Here is an 11,886-nt window from a genome sequence, read left to right as displayed (position 1 = left end):
TCAAAACAGCCACGTGTCGATTTCTATCTCGGGATGAAAACAAACACCAGCAGACCAGTTAGATATTTCCTTCTTTGATTAAATTATAATCAAGTCGAAACGAATTAATAGATATACACGAAAATGGTTTAGAATAGAATAATAATAATAATAATAACCGGCTCCGGAATTCCGCTCTCTGCGTATTTTGATGTTGGGACTATATATTGCGTCATATTTTTTTTTCGCCTTTCACTTTCCACAATTCCATGTGCGTGTTGTTGTTGTTGTAAAAAAGAAAAAAGGCTACGCACATATTTATAAATTATAATATATCCATTGTACGTAATAACCTTTGACTCTATACGCTGTTGTGCTGGTGAATGAATGGATGAGTCAGTCTTCAATAATTCCAAAATTCCCGCCAGGCTTTTTCAAAATAAGAAAATTTCAAAATGTTGTTATTCCATTTGTTTTATTATTCTCCGCAGTTCAGGTTTTGGTTTGTAAAATTATTCAAGGTCGTCATTTTTGTTGGGTTGTGTTCATATTTTGTTTCAATTTGTTTTGTTTTTTTGTTTTTTGCGTTGGAAGATGTGCGCAGTATCGGTCCCGCGGGACTACCTTCACTTTTCTTTTTCACGTTGGCCGCGTTCATCATCAACAACAACAACAACAACAGCTGCAAATGTAGTAATGTAGTAATATTATTATTATTGCTATTATTGTTAACGGCCTTCTTCTTCTTCGGCTACTACTATATAATACTACAACGTCCTTGACGCCGTGTGTAGTAGGTACCGGCGGGACGCTCCCGAAGACCCGCCGGCCCTTCAATGAAATGACGCCACACGAAAATGTTTTCATTTTTCGTTTAAAATAAAAAAAAATATTTCAAGGGTAAAAAAAAAACGTGAAAAAACGTTTAAATTGAACGCGGGAAAATGAAATAATTGCACAATTGGCCAATTTTCACGCTGCAATGTGGCCCAGCACTGTGGCGGCCGAAGGAAGAGCCCGACCTTGACATTCCGCTGTCATTTTCTATGAATTTCTTCTTCTTCTTCTTCTGCAAGTCTGGATGACTTGCATCATCTCCCGAAAAGAAATATAATAATTATCCCGCGTGTGTGTTCACGCGGGAGGTATTCACCGGTTTTTTCCAGTTATTGCATCATCACCTTTTTTTTTCTTATTCATCAACTCTGGAAAGAATTTCATCACCGGAACGGCCCGAAATGGTCACAACACTTTCGTTTTTTCCCGCGTTCAGATTGCGACGAACGACGAATTGGAAACGGATGTGTCATGTCTAATACAACCTTGAAGCCACTCTATACACACAACTGTATAATTGCATCTCTAATAAAAAATGCCCAGTGATGGACATTGGCGTGAGTTCGCTGCACTTGGCGTCGTCCATCGAACCGCATCCGCACACACGTCGTCTAATCCAATTAAGGACTTGCCGGGGTAAAATGGCGAATCAATCGGGAGGAAAAAGAAGCGATTCTATAGACGAGATAACACGTCCATTGGCTAATGATAATTTGTTTTTTGGGGGTCCGGGTAAGTGTCCAGCGCATCCTGAATGCCGCGGCCAAAGGTGGACTGTACATTTGCCAATATTCAAATGGCATCTGTACAAAGTTACACACGCAGATAAAATGGCGAATGCACTTTGCGACGTGTACAGCACTACACCATATGTCGACCATTGCGCAATTGCGACATCCGTCTAGAGTTAATTTCATCCAAATGATCGGCTATTTTATATGGAAAACGACCCTGAAGTTGAATTTTAATTCGATGCGAATTTTTCGGTTAAATCAAAAACAGAAATTGTAATTTACTAATTCGATCCAATCAGATTGGAAATGGGAAACCGCATTAAATTAATAGAAGACGTTATTTGCGATTAGAAAAATCAAAATCAATTCAATAACCTCCGTACGAGTTCACGTTAAAGCGTGTAAATGACCTTGCCAATAGACTGGCGCGGAAAGTTTCTCATCATATAATTTTAAAAAAACGGAAACCGATCGAATTTCCAGCCAGCCATATCACGTATACACATGGTGCGTGTTTTGCTGTTGGCCATGGCGACACGGAATTGATTTCAAATTTCGTTTGAGCCAAAGAAATTTCTTGAATCCAATTGCGCCACTGTGAGCGGTTTGACGACATTTTTAATTCCAATTTGAGTATTCTCGTAACGTGCGTGAAGCGCAATTCAAATTTCCCATGTATAATTTTAGCTCTCCAGCGTGCGAAATTTCTGGAAAACTCGTTCGGTTTTTTTGGGTATTTTTTTTCCCGGGAGATAATCCAAATTATCACGCGTCTATGGGTTGGATGAGATGAGATGAGAGAGCGGATGTTTGTGTTATCCTAGACGTTTTCGGATTTCTTTTTTTATTGACACGATGGAAGAGGATAAAAATTTTCTCACCCCGGTGGAGATTTATGGACACATTTGTTTCAAAAATAAATTCATTTGACCAGTTCCGGTGTGACTCACGACCCTGACACCCCGGGCGCGGTACCAGCAGGAGCGCTCAAAAGATCAAAATAAAAAGACAAAAATGTCGGGGTATCTCGTGTTCGCCGCTGCCGCCACCGCGAATGAATGTGGCCCCATACATTTTTGATTCCGCCATCCGACTTCCTTATGTAACGCGACTTTCCCATTCGACTATGAATATCTAAAAAGGTTCACGGTCAACATTTTTTTATTCAACCGCGTTCATCAATTGAGCGCGCCCAGCTCAGCACAAACGGAAATTTTTACTGCTGACACAATCAAACAATTTATTGATGTTTATTTGATATTGATTTAAAATTCAAACTGTAGCGAGCGGTAAAATTCAAAAAATTAAAAACCAAATTTTTTCAAATTGAATTTTGTTTTTTTATCCGGTGAAAAATCTAAAATGGTTCGGATTTGGAGTGAAGATGGCGGATGAGTCGTCTAGTGCCCGTGGGCGAAAAACCCACGTCAAAAAATAAAATAAAAAGAAGGAAAAAAAACAAAAGGGAAATGTGTCGTGTTTTGATTTGACTGGCACTACTGGTGGTACAAGTCTGCTGCTGGCCCTTTTTTTTCTCTGTTTCAAGGTCTCGATCCGTTAGCGTTAGTTTGCCCAGTTACCCAGTTCGTGTAGAGCTTGCTGGCCCTGTGTGAGACCCACCCTCGAAACAGGACAGGCCAAAACCAAATAGAAAATAGAGACGAAAATAACAAACCAAACCGAGTCGAATCACACCTGTTTAATCACGTTGGAAGCTTCTGGACAAAAACACACTGGACGGTATACGGGTATAGTTACTGGTCGGTTCGAAAAGCCAAACCAATTTCACTTCATTATTTTTTTGACATTTGAGCAGATTTATAAAACAGTTGCAAGGTCGAACAGACGACTGGGCAGAGGACATTGGTGACGTTTCATTTTCGCCAGGTAAAAACAATTTCAGGTAAATAAATTCGATCGAATTGTTTATACATTTGTTTTTTAACGGTTAATCATCGTGAACATTATTCCATTTCTAATTTTTAATTTAATTTGATTGATTTTAGTCAAAAAACAGGTGAGAGAGAATATGGAAGGAGTATTGGAAGAAGAAGCCCGTTCTGTCGGCGTTTGGGCCTGGCTAAGCCTGTCGAGTCTTCTGCTAGGATTATTAGCGTTGCTATGGTTACGCTTCAACTCACAACAACGCAGTCAACTGCTGCAGCTGCCGCCGGGACCGTCCGGTTTGCCTTTGCTCGGCTACTTGCCTTGGATCGACAGCCGGGCGCCTTACGAGACCTTTGCCGGGCTGAGTCGCCGCTACGGCCGCATTTACTCGCTCAAACTGGGCGACATGTTGGCCGTTTTCATCAGCGATCCTCAACTCGTCCGCCAGGCTTTTAGCCGGCCCGTTTTCTCCGGCCGGGCTCCGCTCTATCTCACCCACGGCATCATGAAAGGCCACGGTTTGGGCTAAATTCAATTACATAATCAATTATTCCTAAATGAATTAACTAAAAATCAAATTTTAATTCAATTGCAGGATTGATTTGCGCCGAAGGCGAGTCGTGGCGGGAGCACCGTCGCTTCGTCATGAACGTCATGAAACAACTGGGCATGGCCGGACGTCAAGGCGCCTCTGTCATGGAGTCCCGTGTCATGGCCGGCGTCCTGGAATTTGTCCACGTAAATATTCTCTTGCCCGTCTTCTTCTTTTACTTCTTTGACTTTTAAAAATAAATTGAATCTCAAAAAATTCCGGGCCTCAATTCCACGAAACTGTCCAGGGACTGGAGTGTCAGATGACGGACGGTGGCGTCGGTGGCGTCGATTTGGTGCCGGGATTGCGTCACTGCATCGGCAACATCATCAACGGCGTCGTTTTCGGGCGGACGTACGCGGCCGACGATCCGACCTGGATTTGGCTCCAGCACCTGCTGGACGAAGGCGTCAAACAGGTGGCCGTCGCCGGGCCCATCAATTTCCTGCCCGTTCTCAGGTTTCCCCACCAACAGCAATTCACACATTTTTATTTTTCACTTTCTAGCGGTTCATTTGAATTTTTTGTTTTGTGTGCTGGTGGACGGGCGAAGGTTCTTGCCCAGCTATCGGAAAATCATGTCGTTCATCCTTGACGGCCAAGCCGAGACTCACCGCCACTACCAGGAGATAATCGACCAGCGCCAGCTCAATCTCTCCGCCAATCAAGGTCGTCTTTGGCTTTGCTTTTTGTCCGTCCTTGCCCAGTCTCTTATTTCATGATTTAATGATTTAACAGATTACACCAGCGTCGTCGAGGCCTACCTAATAGAAATGGAACGTCGTCAATCAGCCGGAATCCCGACCGAAACCTTCACCACTGTCCAGCTGCACCACGTGCTGGCCGACATGTTTGGTGCGGGGACGGACACGGCATTGACGACCATCAAGTGGATCGTCCTCTACTTGATCCTCTACCCGGACGTGCAAGTCAGTATATTAAAACACACACACACAAATGGGCGGTTGAATGACCGACACTTTGGCTGGGTGTGCTGGCCAGCACAGAGAGAGAGAGAGAAGAAAATAAAAATACGTGTGTCCGGTTAATTTATATTATCAACCCAAAAAAATACTTTGTGGCTAAATCAGCAGCTCTAGTCAGAAGAGTTGATTGAACGACGACGACGACTTAACCGGGCGATTCTTTTTGAACAGTTTGCTAATGAGCTTCTTCGTTATAATTTGATTATTTTTGCCCGGCTCTCTTCTCGATAAGCTTTTTGCTTTAGTTGGGTGGTGGTTGTGGAAATGTCGTTGACTCTGTTCGCCCATTTTATTTTTATTTTTATTTTTATTTTTTCATTTTTATTTGATTCGCCAATCTCACATCCCAGTCAAAGAAGAAAAATGGCCGTCCTTGGTCGTCCGTCTACTCTTTCACGTGCGGTTGTGTGCGCATCTATGAACCAACTTTGACTTGCCGGGACGTCATTATTTTTTTCATTTGAACCGCATTCGGGAGGATGTCGTCATGTCCAAGTCGATTGATTTTTCGGGACTCGTCTGCGATTCAAAGACCTTCGGTGTGTGTAATCAACGAAGGCCGTTCGTTCGCCCCTTTTGATTTTGAATTATTTTAAAACCTGCGCAGTTTAATGGACATTCGGTCCCGGCGGATGGAATGTTTTTCTCTCTCTCTCTCTATGGGCCTCTCTGTGTGTTTGTAATGGCCGTAGGCAAGGACGTCCTGGGTCTTGTGTGTATAGTATAGACCCCGAAATTTAAAAAGGGCTCGTCGACTCACGACTAAAATTTTTGGCGCCTTTTTTTTTCAAAATGAAATTTCCCTTTTTGGCGGCCTTGATTTTTGAGAGGAGGAGTTTGGGCACCGGGAATTTCAAACAAAATAAAATTAAAAAATGGTCGAGGCCACATGGAAAGTTCTATCCGATTTCTGTGCAATTGCCACCATCCAGCGCGCGGAGTTGTTACGTAGAAGGAGGGAATCCAAAAGGAGAAGAGAGTCCATTGCCTCCTTAACTTCTTCTTCTTCTTTTGATGGAAAAGAAACGGAAACCTTGGGGAGATGTGCTGCTGCTGTTTGTCTTGTCAAAAAAGTTGCACGAACTTTGGTCCCCGGAGAAATAAAATAAAAAAAAGGAGGAAGAAGAGAGAAGAGAGAGATCATTGCACTGTTTCAGGGCTATTTCGCCATGCACACACACACACACCGGGTCGGAAATGATCATCCGCCAAGGTCCAGGCGAGTCCAGGCGAGCGAGAAAAAACAAAACAAATAAAATTTAAGGGGGGAAATGTGTTCAACCCAATCGACAAAAAAATTACGTTCAGCTAATTAAATCTATGGTTGTGATCCGGCCAATCGAGTCAAAGGTGATGGACGGCGGTGGCTGGCTGGCCGACACGACCTCTTGGCTCCATCGTCCTTGCTATGATCGCCTCTGTGATGAGATGCTGGACGGATTTTTGCCCGTCCGCGCCCGGTCATCGCACTCGGGGAATCGCCTTGGAAAGAAACAAAATATCAAAACGGAAATTTCTAGAAGCCAACAGCCAAATAAATTCCCAGGGGTCTGATGATTATTTAGCGAACGTTTATTTTTCCAAGAAAAAGGGGCCCGGCACCGGTCGTGATTGAACGATTGGAGAATTTTCATTTATTTTAACTAAATTGTTCCTATACGCCATGTATGTATACCAAAAATAGCCACGTGTGTTTTTTTCTTCTTTTTTCTATTTGATTTTTTGGGGGGGGTTTGACGCCGGCGGCGATATTCCCGCGCGCGTCCGCTCAATCAAGTTTTCTCTCTCTCTCTGATGCAATTTCTTTTCTATTCGGGAAAAAGCAAAAAAATTTGTCGTTCACCGAGTGAACCAGTTTCTTTTCTTTGTTCATTTAAAACAATTTCCCAAGGTTGGGCTGATTTGGATTGCGCATTATTTTTGGGTCGTTTTGGGTGGTGGTAGACGCCCACTTTGAATTTTTCGTTCCAACCCCCTTGCGATGTCAAATGAACGCAGCGCATAAATTAAAAATCGGTTCTTTTGATTTTCCGGGTTTTGTATGATGTTATATATATAGGAGCGAATTCACGAGGAAATCGAGCGAGTCGTCGGACAATTGGATCAAGGAAGAATTCCGTGCTACGCCACAGATGCCCAGCGGATGCCGTGGACGGAGGCCACCATCTGCGAGGTCCAGCGCATCAAGACCATCCTCCCGCTGGGAGTCCCGCACGGAACATTAGATGTAAAAAAATTTTAAATTTCATTTCTTAGTGCTGAATTTTTTAAAAATGTGAAATTGGATTTTCCCGCCGCCGCCGGATTCAAAATTGTTTCCAGCCTCCGACCAAAAGTTTTGCTGGGCAAACATTTTTGTGTGTTGGTTGAAAAATGTTGAAGAATTTGTTTTTATCTTTTTTCCTGTTGGATTATACTGAAAGGATTGCGAATTGGCCGGTTACCGGATCCCTAAAGGGGCCATGGTCGTGCCCGTCTGGTGGGCCATGAATCTCGATCCGACCTTGTGGCCGGAACCTTTACAGTTCCGTCCGGAGCGTTTCCTCGTTGCCCGCCAAGAAGAGGAGGAGGAAGAAGAAGAAAAATGGCGAGTCGAGAAACCGGATCATTTCTTGCCGTTCCAGAGCGGACGGCGGATGTGCATCGGCGACGATCTCGGACGGACTTTGATTTTCCTATTCACCGTGACTCTGCTCCAACATTTCCGGCTCTCCTTCCCGCCGCAATTCGCCGAGTATTCCGCAAATAATTTCCCGCCGCCCGACTACGGGTTCACACTCGTACCTCATCCGTTTCCAGTGGCCCTCCATCCGCGCTAAGCCCTCCGGAATTTTAAAATAATTCTGTGTGTGTGTCTGTTTGTTAGTGTTGAGAAGGAGGGAAAATAAACACTGAGACAACCAACGTGAGTGTGTGTGTGCGTGGTCAGTGTGTGTGTGGTTCTCCATATTTGCCTTGGTATCGGGACCAGTTTTTTGATTTTCTTTGGTCGAAATTAAATTCCAAGGTTGTCAGATTATGGGCGTCGCCGCGGTAAGTTGCCAATTTCGAGTTTCCGCGTTTTATTATTTTATTATTTGATTGTTTCATTCGAAAAGATTTGGGTTAGGTCAGGTAATATAGGAGACCATCAGTGTGGTTCGATCCTTCTTCCCGGCCAGGTAAACAATTTGATCCCATCCCAGTTGATGTAATTTAATCAAATAGAAATTGTTCAAATATAATAGAAATTTGGTTTTGGTTTTGGTTTTTGGTTTTTTTTCGATTGGGATGAATTTTGATTTTTGATTTGGTTTTTCTAGCGTTTCTATTCGGACGAGGTCGGTTGTTCAACTTGTGCGATGATTTGTTTGTGGAAAGTGTATACAGTGATCGAATTACTTTATTAGTTTATCTCATTTTCTTAATCATCCGAAAGAGAAACGCAGTAGTTGAGCTCTTGACTCACGCAAAAGTTTAAACACTTTGCCCTTTTTGAACTGTCGGTTTTGATTATTATTTTTTTCGGAGCTTTTGAATTTGAGTTTCCCCTTGGCCCCCCCATTTAAAATTAATTGGCTCTACTCTACAGATCGAATGCAAAGATGCAATGCGCAAAACAATTTGTTTGTCGCCTTGAACAGTTGCAACGACGGCTGCATTCGATTTGTTCCAAGTGATTCCCAAGGACTTTCTTCCCGAAAATTTTAATTTAATTTTTAAATTTTTAATTGCCACTATGGGTTGATGGATCAAACTCCAAGGTAACTGGGGACGGTGCTGACCAAAGCACAAAAAAATAAATCACGTCGGAAAGTTGCTACGAAACAATCCAAACGTTTGTCAGTTTTGAAATTGGCGCCAGAATTTCAGTTAGTGAAACTGGCGCGAAATTCAAAAGTTCCACCTTTTTAAAATGCGAGTGAAAAAAATAATCGTCCAACTTTTTCTGCAGGTCGGATATCAAAACGCCAACGGACTTGGGCGCCGAAGACGGAAAAAATAAAAAGCCAACAAGAGATATGGTAATAATTGTGTTCCTTGTATGTACAAACAACAAAACAACAACAGGAAAAAAAACTTTTTTCGTTTGACACAACAAACACGCACAGACGTTTTTTTTTAGCACAGAGGAGCGAATCGAGACAAAAACAATTCCAACACACAAGTGAAAAATACAAATTACACAAAATTACGGGAGTGAGGGGGTGGGGTGGAGAGAACGTGTAACGAGAGACGGGACTTTTGGGAGGTGGTCGATCGTTGCGATTCTCTGCGACTGGAGGAGACACACGTACACAAAAAATGGTGAACAAATTACAAATCGGATTTTTGTTGTTTTTTATTGTGGAATTATTTAAAAATCAGAGAGAGAGAGATCCGATGATGATGTGACGTATTTACAAATTTTCAGGGGGGGGGGGAATAATGGCGGGTAATTTTTTTTTTTTCAATTTTTGAATATTTCATCAAGACACAATCACAGCGAATAGCATAACATCAAAAAAGACACAGAAACATATGTACAACATTTTAAAATATTTTTGCCGGGTAATAAAAATTCAAAAGACACAAATTTAATTTTTTTTTTTTTTTTTTTTTTACTGGGCTACTGGACAGCTCAGAAGAATTTCCGTCGTTTCTCGGGTCGATTCGTCCACTTTCTCAATGTCACGACCTTCGGCGCAAACCTTTTTTTAAAAATAAAACGGGATCGGTTAGAGAGGCGGGAAAACAACGGGAATTTTGAATTGAGTGAAAAAGTTGTCCAGGGAATAGAATTTTTTACCTGGAAAGATTGCGGAGAAACGGTGACGCCGGCCTGTCCCCTCAAGTCAGGCATGGTGGCCCCTTGCGGCAGCGTCAACTTGAACGTGTGCAGGATGGTGGAGAAGAAGAGGAAGAGCTCGGCTTTGGCCAGGACGTCGCCCAGACACACCCGCCGACCGACGCCGAACGGGATAAAGTAATCGGGTTTGACGACTTTGGTCCCGTCGGCGCTCAGGAACCGCTCAGGGTTGAACACTTCCGGATCCTTCCACAGCGATGGCGACATGTGCACGGCGTGGATCAGCGGGATCACCTGGGTGCCTTTCGGGATCGTGTAGCCATTCAACGTCGTCGTTCTGTTTAGCGAATTAAATTAAAATTGGATTCCAGTTAGAAAAATTTTGAAAAATTCGAGCGGGAAAAAAAGCGAAAAAATGTACCTGGACGTTGAGTGTGTGGTGCCCAGGGGAACGGCCGTTGCCCGTCGCATCACTTCCAGCATGAAGGCCTCGGTGTAGGGCAAATTGGGCAAGTCGTCCAGGGACGGCATCCGCCCGCGTCCGACAACGCGGTCCAGTTCCTCCTGGACACGGGCCTGCATGTGCGGCTCCCTCAGGGCGAAAACGGTGGCCCACTGCAGCGTCGTTTTGACCGTCTCGGTGCCGGCGCTGAACATGTCGCCGATGATTTGCTGCATCTGCCGGTCGCCGTTCTTGCCGTTGAACAATTTCTCGCTGCGCCCTTCCTCCTTGGCGTTTTGGATTTCCAGGATGTAGCCGTCGATGATGTCGCGGATGTTGTTGGGGTCGAATGATTTCTTGTGCTCGTCCACGATCGATTGGTAAAAGCCGCTGATTTCCTTCAAATTCTTTAGAAAAATTTTGAAATTTAAAATTTTGGCGCCAAAATTAAAATTTGAAAATTCGGTCGAAAATTAATCTACCTGCTGGATTTTGTTGAAGGCGTAGTTGAAGCCGGGCAGCAATTTGAGAATGGGAATGAATCCGGCGGCAGCTGTGACGGTGAACAATTTGAATCCGTCGTCAATGAGGCTGGTGAAGCGGATGAATTTGGGGTCGTCCGGACGGAAGCGGACGGACATGAGCAGTGAGCAGATGACGTTGGAGACGGAAGACGAAAGGTACGAGCCCAAATCGACCGGATCAGATTTCTTGGTCGCCAAATCACCAACCAGTTCCAGCACTTCATTCTTTAATTTAATTGAAACAAAACATTCAACACCCTGGACCCATTTTTAGAGTAAAAGTTAATTCATTTACCATAATTCTGGCTTCCATCTTCTCACGGCCGTCGCCCATGTGCTTCATGCCGAAATGGCGCAGACGTTCGTGCAGGAACCGGCGCTGCTCCTTCCACATTTTGCCCTCCGTGTTGATAATTCCTGAATTAATTAAATCGGCCCAGTTAAAGATTGGAATTCACAAATGAAGCTGGAAAAAAAATTCGTTTTAAATTACCGTATCCGTCGAGGAGTTTCATGAAATCGTTGTCGGGCCGGCAGGCGAATTCCTCACGCCTGAACGCTTCACGGATGATCTTGTGATCGCTGAGGACGACGATGAGCTCCGATCCCAATTTGACACTAAAGACGCTGCCGTACTGGCGACTGAGGGCCGTCAGTTCCTCGTGAAAATCGCGTTTGATGCGCGGCAGGTAGCCGAAGATGGGGTAGCCCAGGGGTCCCGGCGGGAGGTTGCGGGACGTCCGCCACCACCGCCACAAGTAGGAGGCGATCCAGGCGACGAAAATGAAGAAGAGCGTCGTCCACAGCGACTCGCTGCACGACGTGTCCACAATCAAATGAAGCATCCAGGTGGCCAATCGTCCCAAACTCCACACGATCATTTTCTTCTTCTTCTTCTTTAAAGTTTTGGTTTCAAAAATTCAAAATTCCAGTTGAATTTGTCGGGGGGTTTTAGCACATTGAACTGGGCGATCAAATTAGAATTTTTTGGTTTCAAATTGAGCGCGCAAAAACAACCAGCAGGGTCAAAACAATTTAATTGAAATAATTTTTTCTTGGCAATTGGAGGATTTAAAAACAAACAAACGTTTGAAAATGTAAAAATATTCAAATTTGTTTTTTTTTTGTTCAAGTTTT

At 43.8% G+C, this 11,886-nt stretch overlaps 2 protein-coding genes across 7 annotated transcripts; one reads left to right on the top strand and one right to left on the bottom strand.

Moving 5' to 3' along the window:
* The first annotated feature begins 2,956 nt into the window (after window positions 1-2,956).
* Window positions 2,957-8,396, top strand: LOC124207348 (cytochrome P450 306a1-like). Of its 6 annotated transcripts, none has more exons than XR_006879901.1 (10): window positions 2,957-3,298; window positions 3,367-3,453; window positions 3,557-3,955; window positions 4,033-4,175; window positions 4,277-4,488; window positions 4,583-4,698; window positions 4,768-4,958; window positions 7,075-7,242; window positions 7,439-8,048; window positions 8,125-8,396. XR_006879901.1 is itself a non-coding variant. In XM_046604752.1 (9 exons), the coding sequence occupies exons 3-9, from the start codon at window positions 3,580-3,582 to the stop codon at window positions 7,832-7,834; spliced, it is 1,602 nt and encodes a 533-aa protein (XP_046460708.1). In that variant the 5' UTR covers window positions 2,957-3,298; window positions 3,367-3,453; window positions 3,557-3,579; the 3' UTR covers window positions 7,835-8,396. The 6 variants fall into 6 exon arrangements, 4 of the variants coding, with proteins under 4 accessions (XP_046460708.1, XP_046460711.1, XP_046460709.1 ...); XR_006879902.1 differs by having other exon boundaries at window positions 8,114-8,396; XM_046604752.1 differs by having other exon boundaries at window positions 7,439-8,396.
* Window positions 8,397-9,015: 619 nt separating this feature from the next.
* Window positions 9,016-11,630, bottom strand: LOC124207347 (cytochrome P450 18a1-like). Its single transcript, XM_046604751.1, has 6 exons — window positions 11,243-11,630; window positions 11,045-11,166; window positions 10,708-10,974; window positions 10,205-10,632; window positions 9,784-10,120; window positions 9,016-9,685 (listed from the first exon to the last, which is right to left on the bottom strand). Exons 1-6 carry the CDS (start codon window positions 11,628-11,630, stop codon window positions 9,596-9,598), a joined length of 1,632 nt encoding a protein of 543 aa, XP_046460707.1. The 3' UTR covers window positions 9,016-9,595.
* Between the last annotated feature and the right edge of the window lie 256 nt (window positions 11,631-11,886).

The sequence above is a fragment of the Daphnia pulex genome, chromosome 11 (genome assembly GCF_021134715.1).
Source record: "Daphnia pulex isolate KAP4 chromosome 11, ASM2113471v1".
Taxonomy (NCBI): domain Eukaryota; kingdom Metazoa; phylum Arthropoda; class Branchiopoda; order Diplostraca; family Daphniidae; genus Daphnia; species Daphnia pulex.
The sequence above is the reverse complement of the archived record's forward strand: the minus strand, read 5'-3'. Positions and strand labels throughout refer to the sequence as shown.

Excerpts from the sequence above, each read along its gene's own strand:
- LOC124207348 (XM_046604752.1), top strand. The coding sequence starts at position 3,580 with ATGGAAGGAGTATTGGAAGAAGAAGCCCGTTCTGTCGGCGTTTGGGCC. Across the intron at positions 4,489-4,582 it reads AATTTCCTGCCCGTTCTCAG|GTTCTTGCCCAGCTATCGGA; the intron begins GTTTCCCCACCA and ends GGACGGGCGAAG. Across the intron at positions 4,699-4,767 it reads CAATCTCTCCGCCAATCAAG|ATTACACCAGCGTCGTCGAG; the intron begins GTCGTCTTTGGC and ends ATGATTTAACAG.
- LOC124207347 (XM_046604751.1), bottom strand. The coding sequence starts at position 11,630 with ATGATCGTGTGGAGTTTGGGACGATTGGCCACCTGGATGCTTCATTTG. Across the intron at positions 10,975-11,044 it reads AGATGGAAGCCAGAATTATG|AATGAAGTGCTGGAACTGGT; the intron begins GTAAATGAATTA and ends ATTAAATTAAAG. Across the intron at positions 9,686-9,783 it reads TTTCTCCGCAATCTTTCCAG|GTTTGCGCCGAAGGTCGTGA; the intron begins GTAAAAAATTCT and ends TTTTAAAAAAAG.